This window comes from Asterias rubens, chromosome 13 (genome assembly GCF_902459465.1).
Source record: "Asterias rubens chromosome 13, eAstRub1.3, whole genome shotgun sequence".
Classification (NCBI taxonomy): domain Eukaryota; kingdom Metazoa; phylum Echinodermata; class Asteroidea; order Forcipulatida; family Asteriidae; genus Asterias; species Asterias rubens.
This window is the reverse complement of record NC_047074.1, coordinates 1,285,406-1,300,614: the sequence shown is the minus strand read 5'-3', so window position 1 is coordinate 1,300,614 and position 15,209 is coordinate 1,285,406. Positions and strand designations below refer to the sequence as shown.

General features: G+C 39.1%; 1 protein-coding gene across 1 annotated transcript; it reads right to left on the bottom strand.

The window, feature by feature from the left end:
• Window positions 1–460: 460 nt before the first annotated feature.
• Window positions 461–4,978, bottom strand: LOC117298607 (FMRFamide-like neuropeptide 18). Its single transcript, XM_033781926.1, has 2 exons — window positions 4,946–4,978; window positions 461–1,893 (listed from the first exon to the last, which is right to left on the bottom strand). The coding sequence occupies exons 1-2, from the start codon at window positions 4,976–4,978 to the stop codon at window positions 1,444–1,446; spliced, it is 483 nt and encodes a 160-aa protein (XP_033637817.1). The 3' UTR covers window positions 461–1,443.
• Between the last annotated feature and the right edge of the window lie 10,231 nt (window positions 4,979–15,209).

Here is a 15,209-nt window from a genome sequence, read left to right as displayed (position 1 = left end):
ACTCTAAACTTACACAGTTTGAAGATAATGATAGTAGAAAGCTTCCCTGTAAATACTACGTGCTGAGGTGGTGTAATTGTTGGGAGGTGAGTAAAACAATGACATGAAAATAATTTTCGTCTCATGAGACGAAAATTATTTTAAGCATTTACAAACGTATTTTCATGACATTGTTTTACTCATTTCTCAAAAACTACAGCACCTCAGTAAGTAAGATTTGAAGGGAAGCTTTCCACTATCATTATCTTCAAACCCTGTAAGTTTAATGTAAATCTATGGACATTTTGAAAAAGTTCCCAAATCCTTTAAGGGAAGTGGGTTCCAGGGTGTTTTTTTCACTCTCAGCACTTTAATGATAAATTAGCCAATAGGATTTGAAGTGAAACCCCATCGGAATGGGAAAATGAGGTACAGTGTGTTTTAATCGGGAATGCCTTATGGCTGTGTCTGACTGTTCACACATTAGACTGTCTCCAGAGGTAATGATACATGCTAAGAACACTCTCCATCCGACCAAACCTGGCAATAATAGTTTGAAATCTCTAATCCCTTGGGATTGATCGGAGTTTTAACACCATGGTAGAGTTTGCTTTTACCATGTTTCTGAGCAGAGCTAATACCCAACCACAATTTTTAGGAACAAATATTATGACGGGCCCCGACTCCAGTTCTTCTGTTATTTATAGAAACAAGGACTAGGCCAGGAAACTCTGTTTTTAAGAGGGTTCTTTATTGCCTGTGTTTAGTTTACTGGGATGTTTAAAAAAAAACTTGCGTAGGTTGGTTTTCTCGTTGTTTTTTTACCACGAAAACAAACACCATTCCTCTGTGTTTAAATGCTCTAAAGAGGGATTATGAACACTTCCTCTTTTTGAATTTATTGGCTTGAAACCAGATAGTGGTTGGTTATGAACACTTTGCAACCATTTTAACCCTAGCCATCATTCCAGCTATACATTTGAGTTTTAATCCAAAGCAGATTTTGCCTAAAAGTGCCTTAAACAAAATGTGACTACACGAATATTTTGTTTTCATATCAAACTTAAAAGCAGTTACTCGATAGTGTCGATTTCGCCCAACTGTTGAAATAGATAAACTTGCTACGGCTACGAACTTTATTTAACCTAATACCTTTAATGTTTTGTCCTGTGACGTACAAGTTGGCCGTTTTAGAAGCATTTTAGAAAATAAGTAATTACACTCAAATTAAAGCAGTGTTAACACTATGACAGTACTGTTAATGGTAAATTAGGTATTTAATAACTTTTTTTAAGTATGCGAAACATTGTGTAACCCGCGTTGTCCTCGCTAAGGTTGATATGACTAGTTGAGAGAGGGTTTTGTAAGGTAACTAAACTGATCACCAACCGATATTGTCGTATCCTAAGCACTGTTAGATTAGTATATAAGCTGATTTTTAAGGATTACAGTTCTTTATAAAAGTCAATTCTCTTCGCTTCTTAATTGGTCTAGTATGTCATTAACGGCTTCATCGTCAGTAGCGCGCTTGCCGAACGGTAGCCCGCTATGGTAACCTCTTCTCTCGATGATATCTCCTTCATCAGTGGTATCCAATCTCTTCCCGAACGGCAGAGCACTGTGGTAGCCGCGCTTACCGAACGGTAGAGCACTGTGTAGTCGTTTACCGAACATCAGGGCCGAGTTGAAGCCACGCCTCTCCATCATGGCGTCTTGTTCGGCGGCTTCGTCGTCCCTCTTTCCGAAGGGGAGACCTGTGTGGTAGGCGCGTTTCTCGATGGGTGTTCTCTTGCCGAAGGGCAGGGCCGAGTGGTAGGCTCGGCGCTCTACTTCGGCGCTGTCATCGTCGCCTCGTTTGCCGTACGACAGAGCGGAGTGGAACGCTGGGGCACCAGCCGGTCGCTTGGCTCCCGTCTGAAACAGGAACAAAACACGAAACAAACCTTTTAGAATTCTGAAGGTAACTGAATACTGATGCCCTTCTCTCTCCTTCTAGGAATATTATGTGTCAAAAGTACAAGAGTGTTGTTTCACTTGTAATCTTGTACGATTCTTTCTGTATGGATGTTGGTTTTTACTCGAACAATTGCTGTTTTTGCATCTGGTAGTTTCATTGCATTTATTACTTCTGGTTGTGAAGACAAGGACTCTCTGAAGAGCGAAAATCACTGTAACCCAAATGGAGAGAAGACAATGAACTTAAGGAAGTTCCCATTTAAGATGTTGGAGGTAACCCCCCGTGAATTATACAAAGACAAGTCCACGCAATTATGTACGGATTGAAAACCCAATTCACCTAGTGCCCTCGGTGGGATTTGAACCGGGGTTATAGAAGTGGAAAAAAAGGAAAGATACCACTACGCCAACGTGATATCTCCAATTGGTCATTATTATAGAACATTTGTTACATAGGTCTTTTTTTTTTCTACAACCAACACTCTTGCTCGTAAACCTGCCACAATGTTGTCGCCTATGCATGGTTATTAACACGCATAGCTATATAGGTCGGCCACGTTCCTGATTCTGTAATGATGTAACTTCGAAACAATATTCGTCACTTTGAGAAGCCTGTCTTTACGGCCAAATGATTGTCACTTCAATACTCCAGATCTTGTGACCCAAGCCATTCCACAGTTCACCTTCCGGACGTTGCAATTTAAGTTGTCCAATTAAAGTTTAAATCCTCCATTTATTTACTGTACATGATAAGCCTTAGGTATATGTACGTAAGAACACAATTAATGATTTTGGATAAATCGAGAGACGGAAAGTATCTAATAAATAAAACGTGTAAATAATATAAATCAAAGATACGCTCATTGGAGTACACGTCGCTCAAAAACACACAATATTATTGAATTTAAAAGATTTGCCGATGCCCCCCCTCCTCAGACAAGCCACAACACGCCTCCTCAGTTTTCCCTCTTTTGTTTTGCTGAATGGAAAGGCATCGGCCAATCGTGTAAGTCAAACAGATTAAATTTGTGCTTAAAGGCGCTTAACACCTTTGGTACGTGTCAAAGACCAGTAATTTCACTTGGTGTATCCCAACCTATGCATACATTTACAAGCCTGTGAAAATTTTGACTCAATTTGTCATCGGTCAATTGGTCATTGGTTCCAGGGGAATAATGCCAGAAAAAAAATGTTTCACACTATCAACAGCTCTCCATTGCTCGTTACCAAGTTGAAGTTTTTATGCTAACAATTATTTTCAGTTACTACCAATAGTGTCCAGTGCCTTTTATCTCTCTCGGTATACCACAGACAAAGCTTCTCGCTGCGAAGTCAGAATTGAAAATGTTCCGGATATGTTCTGCAGTGTTATGAATCTGCAACGACTGGTTCATATTTCCACTCTCAAAGGACACAAGGAGTAGTGTTTTGTTTTAAAAGCGATGCTTCGTGAAATCACGATTGTTTCGTTCATTATTTTTTAAAGCTGACTTAATTCCGAATGCTCCTCGTGGAACTACACATGGGAACCCCAGTCATGTGGATTTCGTACTTTCTTAGTCCCTAGGGAAAACTAAGCATGACTACACATTGCCAACGACTTTAAAAATGACCGAATTTAGAGTGACTTTTAAGACCTACTTTCATGAGATCTTTTACCGAATTACAAACGAAGGGTTGAGGGTGAGCACGAAAATGAAAGAACGAATTGTGTCTCACGGGGTTTTGTTATGCCTCATGAATTTCTGTGGATTATTATTGTATTACCATGGGTGAATGTTAATAGTAATAAATTATTATTAGGCGCTTTGAAACATTATCGAAGTGCCTAAAGCCCAGTTCATACTTCTTACAAATGTGAAGCGAGTTTGACTTCACAGAGCTGTTTTCGAAGCGAATGTTTCGCAGGAGATCGGTACAAGTCAATTATTCATGCAAATTAATGACGTCAAAATTCGTGTCGCATCTGCACTCGCAGGAAGTATGAACCGGGCTTTATACTATTACCATCCCTGTTTATTCGGCCTTAATATTTTCTGATACATATCAACTCCTTTGGAGTATGCTGCACCGGTAGCCACATTGGTTCGCATGTTGCTAATCATTCACATAAACCGTCTTTACCCTTACATGTACCCATTTGTACTCCTGGGTGAAGAGAAGCAATTAGTGCCTTACCTAATGTGGCAATTTCATTTGATAGAACTGAGCTGAAAAGTATGATCAGTTTTCTGCTTATCACAAGTCCTTATATAAAGATTGAATTCAAGGGAATTTGAAAACGTAATTCTATAGCAACACAAATGTTACAGGAGTATCATATTATTTTCTTAGGAGTCATTTTGACTGCTCATTGCCTGTTGTTTCCTGTGGGAAAAACACGTTTGTGTCGGGAAGAATTGTATGGGACCAACGCTCTTTTTAATGATGAAAACAAAAATCAGAATAACAAAAATAATCGATTCAGAAACGGTATCCCTGCGGAAGGCTCGTTTGACTGCGTTTCTGAGCTTGAAAGCAGCAACAACAACGTCTCATCTTGATCAAATTACGGTTCTTGCTTTGTAACGCTGCGTACAGTTTTGGCGCTTCATTCGAGATGTTAAAAGACATAATAATACATCAACGCCCTACACAGATGGCTAAGTGTTGCTGCATTGTTTGTATGGGTAGTGACTTATACTGTCAGTTTTATGGCTTGCTAATAGTGCATGATATCACATCACACACGTCAGACAAAAGCATTGTTCTATTCGCTAGCTACCTTTTTGGTAGTCAGTCATATTTTTGTAAAATTCAACGGCATTTGAAAATGGCACAGAGCCATCGCAAGTCGTTCACCGCGTCAGGGTAGTTTAACTACAAGCGACAAGTAATTTCAATACTTCACTGGGCATACTGTATAAACCAAATGTTTTTCACACTCAATGTTAGGCTTTTGGTTTGTTCTCATGCGGTGAGATGCAAGTTATTAAACATTAACATAGTTAATTTTGTTTAGGGCTCCTACCATCTTTTCGATCACGCCGTGTCGAGACACCATCACCAGCTCAGTTGATAAAAAAAAAAAAAAACCTGAGAAAACGGTTACTCTCGGTATTGGAAATGAGTGCAGTTCGAAAGTGCAGTTTGTGAAAATGAAACACTGGTTCATCGTCCTTGATGACAAAACTGTTTTCCCTTCCCTTAAAACGTACGGAGTCATGCAATATTAAATATCATCGAATCCAATAGTCATACAGCACTTACAGATTTATTAAAACTGTCATTTTTTTTTCCAGTGTAAATTGTCCGAGATTTCCTAAAGTTTGCTTAACCTAAAATATCCAAGCCACCAATAAATGTCACTTTGGGGTATTTATTCAGAACATAATTTGTTCTGAGAAAATAAATTCGCAGTTTCAATTTATATTCAAACGCCACACCGCTGCTCACGGGAATCCATACGAGTGGTTTTTAGACTTTTTGGACACTAAATCCAATAACAGAAACGGTCAGTCACTCGACTAATTTTCCCCGATGTGTTACACAAAAAAACATTTGATTGTGGACATCAATTTACATTATACTCCACCGGACATTATTGAAAATGGGCCCTTGAAAAAAAAAGTTTCTAAAAACTGCAGCCTCGGCAAGTAATATTTCAAATAAGGTCTTCTAATATCATTATCTTCAAACTGTGTAAGGTTAATCTAAAAATACAATAAATAAATAAACATGCCGCCTGTTTCAAGTCAATTTACGGGTATACCATACGTCACTTAAGACCACTGCGGCACTTGCCTTGGTCATTACAACTGTTCCATAATGAAGTGGGTTTGCGTTTCGAATTCCCTCATTGTATTTTTCCCGCAGGGCTTGTAAGAAAGAAAAAAAAAACATGCGCATGCAGGAATTGGTGATTACAAGTCAGTCTATAAGGGGCGCACTGAAATTACAGACACGACAGTTGTTTGCTTTTCTGACAATAGGCTCCGAAAACAAAGCTTACACATAATATAGCCTTGTTAAGTAACAGTATATCTTCTCAAAACAATAATGACGTCATGGTGACGTCAATTGGGATGGGAATAGGATTGTGGTGCTTTCGAATGTTGACGGAAGAAGAGAGAAGTTAATTCAAACCACGGCATCCATTGAGAGATTGTTGTTGTATCAAAAGTCTAAAGAAAGCACCACTAAAAAATCCCAGTCATTCATCCGTTGTTTGTTCGCTATGTGAGCATGGAGCGGTTGTGAAAATATTAAATTAGACAAGTGATCAGTCATCTTCGTATTAAGCGCACGTGAAAGAAGTACATTTCGGACTCCTTATATATTTGAAGTTTCGGCCAAGTTAAGGAAGGGTTTTAAAAAGTTGGTTTAAATGTTGAGTTAAGAGGATACCATTTTTTTTTTGTGTGTTGAATCTGCAAGATCTACCGGTATATAACAAAATATGAAATCCTAATTAATATTATAAACCTTATGTATGGTGTACGGTGTATGTTTTTTCTTTTTAATTTTTTTTACCTCAAATCAATATATCATGGTTGTTTTAGAAAGTTGTTCTGGTATTCGACTATTTGAATCCATGTCACTGAGAATATTAGGGGAGGCAAAGTTACGCCACACACCAAAACGAAATCAATGTAGTTTTTTGGGGGGTAACTTCCTGTAACTTATTCTTATTTGTTCATGAGAGCATGATTTATGTTGAGCCCTTGCATTCGCTATGTTACTAATAGTTACCTGTTCATGTTTGTTGTGTTGTCATTTATTTAGCCTTCGAGAAATACTCCACTAGGGTCGAACAATTTTTGGTTGTGTATTTAATTCATTAACTAATTTTTGAACTGAACTTATCTATTATTAATATTAGGATTTTATAAGATAAAAATTACTTATATCGCATCTTTAAGCAGTGACACGGAGTGATCTTTCACACCGATAATACCATGGGAGAATTAGATTAAGTAGTGAATGATATCTATCCGGAATGCCCTTCCACGCCGTCCACACACCAGCCCTTCTCACTTTCATTTCTCCTCACGGGGCGTTTATATTCTCTGACAGGAAGTCTCAATCTTGCCTCGGAGGGAAAGTTTGTGCGAAACACGGTAGATTTACATCTCTTAATGGAACATCAACTGCTCGTTGTGAATGCAAACTGCGTATGAGTGAACTATAATATAATTATTGTAGTAATGCTGTAAAGGTTTGACTCTGTGCTTTGGTAACCCGAATGTTTCACGGTGTAGTTGAACGGTAAAGGGTGATTATTGTGTGTTTGTATTGTTGGATTGGTTGTCTGTTTGTCGTTGTCTTGATTGTTGTCGATGTTGGCGTTGTTGTTGTTTTTGTTGTTGTCTCTTGTTGTTGCTGTTACTGCTGATGATGCTGCTGTTGTTAATGTTGTTGTTGTTTTTTGTCTTCGTTGTTTTTGCTGCTGATGTCGATGTCGTTATTGTCGTTGTTGTTTTTGCTGCTGTTGTTCATGTGGTTGTTGTTGTTGTTGTTGTTGTTGTTGTTGTTGCTGTTGCTGTTGCTGTTGCTGTTGCTGTTGCTGTTGTTGCTGTTGCTGTTGCTGCTGCTGCTGCTGCTGCTGCTGCTGCTGCTGCTGCTGCTGCTGCTGCTGCTGCTGCTGCTGTTGCTGTTGCTGTTGTTGTTGTTGTTGTTGTTGTTGTTGTTGTTGTTGTTGTTGTTATTGTTGTTGTTGTTGTTGTTGTTGTTGTTGTTGTTGTTGTTGTTGTTGTTGTTGTTGTTGTTTTTGTTGTTGGTTTCGTTGCTGTTGTTTTTGTTGTTTATGACGTTGTTATAGTGTATTGTAAGCGCTGCCCGAAAAAGGGACGCACGGCGCTTTGTTAGTGAGTCACAGTCATAATGATGGTTGCTTCCTTCCAAGAGACCAATAACCAAAGAATCTCCATAAATCAATAAAGTAAAATTAACCGGTTTTCAATTTAAGTTTGTTGTTAACATTTGACTTTATGTCCCCAGTCTCAATGTATCATAATTGTTCGGACCAAGTTCAAAGACCTCCCCACAGTTCCTAAGAAGAGGCAAACTTCCCGCTCTCGCTTAGAGCAATCGGTGTCATTGGACATCCTTGGCACATAACATCAGTTAATAGACCTATGCAAAGAAGAATGATGGAGGAGGAGGGAGGCAGAGGTGTAAGAAACAATCAAATTGTGTCATCTTCTGTCAGAAAAAAGCATCTTGAATCCACATTGCCGCAAGCTGAGCGATCCACATCCCACTCTTGATCAAATTTGGGAACATTGGATGGTAAACAGTTAATGGCATGTTACAGTTTGACTGCTTCTTCTCGTGGATGGCTTTCCCCGTCCTAATCCAGCTACCTGTTGAATTACAGTGTACCTGTGAGTGTCTATGCTGCCCTTCAGATCCGACGACTGTTTTATCTCACTGTTTTATTTAGTTGTATGTATTATTATGTCATTGTTCGAACTTGTCCTTGTTTTGTGATTCTCTGTTTGTCTGTCTGTGAACAGAATGTTTTCTACAAGCCTCGGTTTACTTTAAAATCCCCATGCTCCCGTTCCCCTCTTGTATATAGGCCTACAAACTTAATTCCTAGTTATTCATTTATTATTTGCTTTAACAATATCAATTGTATATATACTTATAATGCGCTTTTGATTTACCCTTCTGTGTACTGATTAATTCTCATTTTGATCTATTTTCCCCCAAAAAGAAGAGTTTGGAATAAACGTTAAACTAAATTGAAAAATGAATTTAATATTTCCCTAGGGCTCCAAGGAAAACGATCCCCACAGATCCCTACGTGAATCCTAGACCCAGGGGTATAGACGTATCCTGAGTCGATTTCACAAAGACAGTCCTAACTTAGGCTTAGTCCTAGCCCTATACTCTTTAGGAGTTATTACAAAGTTAAGTCTAGTCCTATATTAGGAAACTCGAGATAAGAATAGTCTCAACTGTTCGTGAAATCCACCCCTGGAGAGGGGGGTATAACCTCCAATTTCAATCAAAATTTACCCACGTATTGAGGATACCCGATGGGACAGAAATCCTGTCGAAAAATACACAGAGTTTACAACTTTTTGTTCACGTTGATCCCTTGTTTAATGTCCGGGTTGTGAAATGTCACTGACCGAACATGGATCCCATATTCTGGATCACGATTTTTGTTTGTCCAGGAGGTATTTAACAGGAACAGCAAAACCAAAAGTATCCACTCGTCTGTCGATCACATAGTACCAAGTAATTTGCATAATTAAAAAAAAATCAAATAGTTTCAATACAGACGAGATACGCATGTCAATAATGCAATCAATCGAGTATCATTCTCCTGAAGACGATTAGAGCATACTGATCGAAACGTCGAGTTGTCGAACACTAGCTTGTCTCACCTTACTAACACTACTCAAAGGAGAGTATACACACGGTGCTACCGCAAACCACCAACAAATACTCCCACCTTGCAACGTTTCAACTCTTACAATTAACACCTCATTGCTGACTAGTGATAAGTGCTCACAACTTTAGTTCAAGCTCACAGAATGTTTAATTGAACCATTCAATGATTAATTTACACTAGAAGAGACACACTGCTGCCTTGCAAAACTACCTCAACAGCCATACACAAAATAGCCGTCTGCCCGAGCAGCCGATTCCCACAATCTAATACTGGATCAAATGGAGGCAGGATCATGGGCTCAACACACGGGGTGCAATTTCAATATTGGATGATTACTTTTAAATAAAGGTATGATTCCTTTAAGACCTTCTTTTCTCTCGATTTGATCTTAGCGCCGTCATACTCAGTTTGACAAGTTCTGCCTGTGATTAAGCTCTAACTATCATGGCAGTAAAAGAAGCCCTTAGACACACTGTCTCGACTTGGTGGTGGTCACGGCGAGGGACCAACGTTCGCCATGAACTCAAAAACGAACACATGGATCGGTGACATTCCCCCGACACGGAATTAGTCTTAAAACAAACACTTGTTCAGTCTCTAGACAACCTTTATGTCACGCACCACGACTTTGTGACACGTCTAATGACGCGGGAGAAAAGGTTGTCAAATAATGAGAACGTGAACGGCTTGAGCGACGTCTAAACACCGTGGAACGTTCCCTGGTTGAACATACGCTCATTAATAAACCATTGCAATGAGGTGTTTGCGATTGCATCAAAAGTAAACTTCACAAATCATGTTTCTTTCTACCACTTTTACTATCTTTACTTGTTGGTGATGTGTAACATTACGCAACATGAAAATAAAACTCGGTTTTTAACTCTTTTTACCACTTTTACTGGTTTTACTTGTTGGTGTCTAACATCGTTTTACACAATATTAATAATACTCGAATCATATACCCCTGTGTTCAAACCCAGAGGGCGCGGCGCGCCTAAGTGATAGTTCAATTATACAGGTAAATGGAGCGATGTTTGAAAGTTATAAGAATAATAAAGTTATAAGATTTTCATCACCATGTAAAATTATATAAAGTTGCTTCAGCGCCAACTTAAAGCAGCCAATACGAGGGAACACCCAAGGGCGAACTTATAGCACTCTAAGAATAGTTGGTTTACACTGGACGACTTCACGTCCAATCTGGGCCCAATTTAAAAAAAACCTGAAAGCCCCAAAATTTGCTTAGAATGAAATTTCTCCCTCGATGAAAACAAGATTACCAACCAAATTTTAAATGCTTGCATATTGCTTGTTACTGGCATTCAGCTGTTGTTTGCTTATCCTGAAGATCACGTGGAAATTTGGTTGGTAATCCTGTTCTTTTGTTTCATGCTAAGCAAACCGTTGTGCTAACAAGCTTTATGAAAATGGGCCCTTATGGAAGTTGCAGTGATGGTAAGGTGTTTAAATTTACTTAGGCACAAAGGTTGGGACTCGAACCCACACTCTACTGATCAGAAACACAATGGCCAAATTTTAAAAATATGCTAAGCACAACAAAAATAAGGTTACCAGAATAAGGTTACCAGCCAAACTATCATGTCACATGTATTATTTCTGATTGTTATCCGTGTTTATTTCTACTTAACAGAGAGAGTTGTTAAGCAAAATTGTTGCTTTTAAAAGCAGCTCTAAGAAATTGGGCCTGATCTTGAGTACGTATACGCTTGAACGCTCGCCCACGACAAGCCACGCGTCGATCCCATAATATAAGGTAACATTCTTGTATCCTTTGGTGAATTAAGTTTGGGGCAAAATGAGTTGATTGGATTTTTACTTTGCCACTCGCCCCCAATCGTCGATGACACATATGTGGCTTTGATGTTTATCAAATAAGACGTGTAGGTTGGTGTTCTCTAAATAAAACAGGCCTGTATGAAATTTCGATTTATTTCAGAGCTAAAAAATTGTTTCACCATTTCAAATTGATTTTTTTTTTGACACTACTGCAGGTTTTACACTCTCGTAATATTGTATCCACTGCACCCGGTCTGGACTTCACACAAACGCGACGGACGAGTCGAGCGATGACGTCACAAATGACGACATGCGTGATGTGTACACCAAAGTGACGTAAGTCCAACTTTTTTATCCACCATTTTTAGTCTTGTCAGGATTTAATAAAGATTGGTAAATAAAAATCGCTGTCACCTCTTAAATCTCCCTGGGCTATCTTATGGTAAGATTCAAACAGTCTTTTCCGGTGAACTCATAAAACCCAATTATTACAGATACATATATAACTGTTACATTGACACCTGTTTTTCTGTTACTGATTTGATATGGTGGGTCCCTCGAGGTTACAAGACATCGATCAATCATAGTGGCTCAACGCAGTAAAACCATGGCGTCAATGTTTAATAGATTGACGGTCGAAGCAAATCTCAACCCATCTCACCCACCCCCATTCATTCGCCCATCGATTTCCATAACATCACAAGCTTAATTTCCAATTCAAAATGTGCCACATCTATTTTCCTTTCACACATCATTCATAGACTCCTAACCCACAGTCCTGCCCCCGGTCGGTCAGATAAAAGCAAAATGTGACACACCACGTAATTCACAGTACGTTTTTGTTTACCAGCCCGTGGTAACTAATATAATAGTAAACAACTAGGAGCAAGGATAACATAACTGCCGTGAAAACACACACAGGTGAATTTCACTGTGGACTTGCTCGTGTGAACGCAAGGCCGATGTCACCCCAGGGAACACCCTAACTGAACCAACCCGTTGAATCAAACATGAAGCGTGGATTTAAGCAAACGGATGAGTGTCGAACTCACTTTTGAACATGCATCGGATTGGACTTATAGCATTACCACTTGGTGGTACCTAAAGCTGGGCCATAATACAATCCAACAAAGTTGATACCAGAGTAATGGGCCACTCCGATGCATGATTGCAATAGTTGGGTAAATGAGGGATTTGGTTTACTGGGGAAAATGTAACAAAAATCAATCAATCAATTGTTTCACAACACGACACAATTGAAGCCAAACAATTTCAATGGAAATAAATCTTATTTTCATTGAAAGAGAACAAAAATAAATGTCCGAGAACAAAATGGTGGCAAAGATATAAAGACATGGTTTGCGAGGCGCGGTGATTTTCGTGTACAAGCCCCCTACTAATCAAAAACCCATGCGTATAGGAGTTCGAGGCATGTCTATTTCGTTTATGTAATTTTAGTCCTAATCATGTAAATTTATAATGTATTTATTTATGGTGACTTATTTATTATGAATTACAACGTGTCAACCACAAACGACGGTGACCTAGAACTGAATCAGCAAACAAAATAATTATTGTCATTGGCCGTATTTAGTAGTAAAGCACCTTTTCCAGCGGTTGCAAAGCGATAGAAAAAAAACACACACAAAAACACGCATCTCTTCATAAACGATGCTTTTCGAATTGGTAAGTGCATGTCACATTGGCCATAGAACGAGGTATTGAGTTCCAGAGTGTAGGAGCAGTGCATGAGAATGACTGGTCTCCAGCCTTTATAATTTTGTCTTGGGTCCATCAACATGATTGTGTTCTTCAGAGCTACTTTTGAATAGCCATTTCTCTGACTTAAACGAATGTTTGTGCAAAGAAATTTTCAAACGAACATATTGAATACAACACGTGCATTCTTCGGCAGAAGAACTTTGCGTTACCAATGTAACCGAAAACCCCTCCCAACCTTGGGTAATTATCCTCGGTATTAAGATTCTGTTTTTGGGGGAGATCTTATTTCATTTTGATCACATGGGTACGTCACGATAAGCTCTTAATATTATTATAAGCCCAGTCCAAGGGTAAAGCTGTCATGTGAAGGTATACACGACTGAAACAGGTGACGTACAAAAATATATAAGAAAATAACAAATTAAAAGGTCCCAGTAATTTTACTTTTTTTCACTGTAACGAAAGGTGTTGAAAAAAAAGTACAAACCAGATGAGTCTTGTTCATTTTGGTTGTACTGTGAGACCTTGACCATGTTAAACAGTTATTAATCACTGTTCAACTAGTGTAAATCACTGCTCATTTGAAAGATAATGATATGACCATGTTCTTCTCGTTCATGCTCTTAATTCAACCAAGTAATTTAATCTCTGCTAACTACAAACACGTGCTAAATCATCACATTATAAATTCATGGCGTAGTAATTTTCTTAGTTTCCCTTGAGGTTAAAACAGTTTCAAGTTCTGATCTATAGATATCGCTCCACATTTTGAATTCTTCTTTCTAGAACAACAAAAACACGGACCCTAGTAGTGGCAATCATGGTGGGAGGGTGGACGAGTGGGCACAGGCAATGGTCCCTGCTACACGGCGTTATTTTAAAAACGGAAACTATCTGCGTTCCCCTGACGCGAGAACCCACGTAACTATACACTGTACAGTCGATCGTTGTTTTCCCAACAGACGGGCGTTGATGACTTTGGTATCTCGCCAAAACTGACTTCGAGTAAAATTATCCACCGGGGAATCGTACACTCATCAACGGCCCCGAACCTTTTCTAAATACGGTAGAAAAAGGCCAATAGTCTACCTCGTTAGAATTCGCCTGAGGTCCTTCCATGTTCTGTAGTGGCCATAGGATCCCAAATTAGCATACAGGGCATTCAAACTGCTGGGCTTCTTCAAAGGGCAAGTAGCTATAGAACAATAATTATTTGTGTCCATCGAGGATGTAGGAGTACACCTCGCAGTCTTTTGGATACAAGGTGACACCGGGAATTGTCGTGGAGTTGTGTTATTCTAAGAAATGTCTTTAAAAAGTCAAATACTATAACAACGCTGCTGTTAATACCATAAAACACACTATAGATGGCCTGATGTCTCGACCCTAGTAGAGTCTGTGTTAAATGAAGACTCTGTCAGGGTTTGAACGTCAGACCAATAACTATTTTCTTTTGCATTTATACCAGTCCCTAGCTAATTTGTGGGCTACTAAAATGTTTAATAGATGTTACTTTTGCATTCTGGATCAAGAATATTAGTTACACCGATGTGCTTTCAGAACAGTATGCTCAGTACTTTCTGGAGTTCTGTGAACTATTATTTATTTGAGCTGCCTTTTAAGTGAACTGATTTATAATGTTTATCGGCCTTGTGTTTTATTCTCGATCAGTTAAAATAAACATCGTAAACAAAATAGTATAACAACCTTCCCGACCCCCACATCGAGCGTCATCGCGATACCCCTTGATTCAAATATAAATAATTTCGTTGTACCTATTTTCCAATATATACAGAAGCAATTTCAAGCGACTTGCTGCAAAACAAACCCACGTAGTACCCAAAGCCGAGTTAGTCCACCCGATTTAATCATGACCTCCACAAGCATTGTAAGCCCTTATTTTCTTCAAATTGCTGTGATAAATTGCCCAAATTTGCACCACGTTAAAAATGCCTGCTCACGTGCGTTGCCCCAAATCACGCCCGGATATTTGATCAGATCACCCGGTACGATCGCTGATCAGCGCCCGCTCAGAATGCGTCAGCGAGTCCATTTCAATTTACTTTTTACCCACTAGAAATGACTTAATTTGTAGGGTATACCCTCTTCTTTACGGTGGATCGTCTTGCTATTACAAAGTCATGAGCCCGATGAATAATTTACTGTCGTAAAGGCACTGGTCACTTTTGGCAATTGTCAAAGACCAGTCTCCTCACTTGGTGTGTCTCAAAATAACAAACCTGTTAAAATTTGAACTCAGTTGGTCGTCGAAGTTGCGAGAGAATAATGGAAGAAAAACCACCCATGTCGCACGAAGTTGAGTGCTTTCAGATGCTTGCTCGTATTCATTTATGCCTCCCCCCCCATC

What these genes read in the sequence shown, in the direction of transcription:
- LOC117298607 (XM_033781926.1), bottom strand. Translation starts at nt 4,978, where the DNA reads ATGGTGTCTCGACACGGCGTGATCGAAAAGATG. An exon ending in ACGGCGTGATCGAAAAGATG is followed by an intron (nt 1,894 to 4,945) that starts GTAGGAGCCCTA and finishes TTCCTGTTTCAG; the next exon opens with ACGGGAGCCAAGCGACCGGC.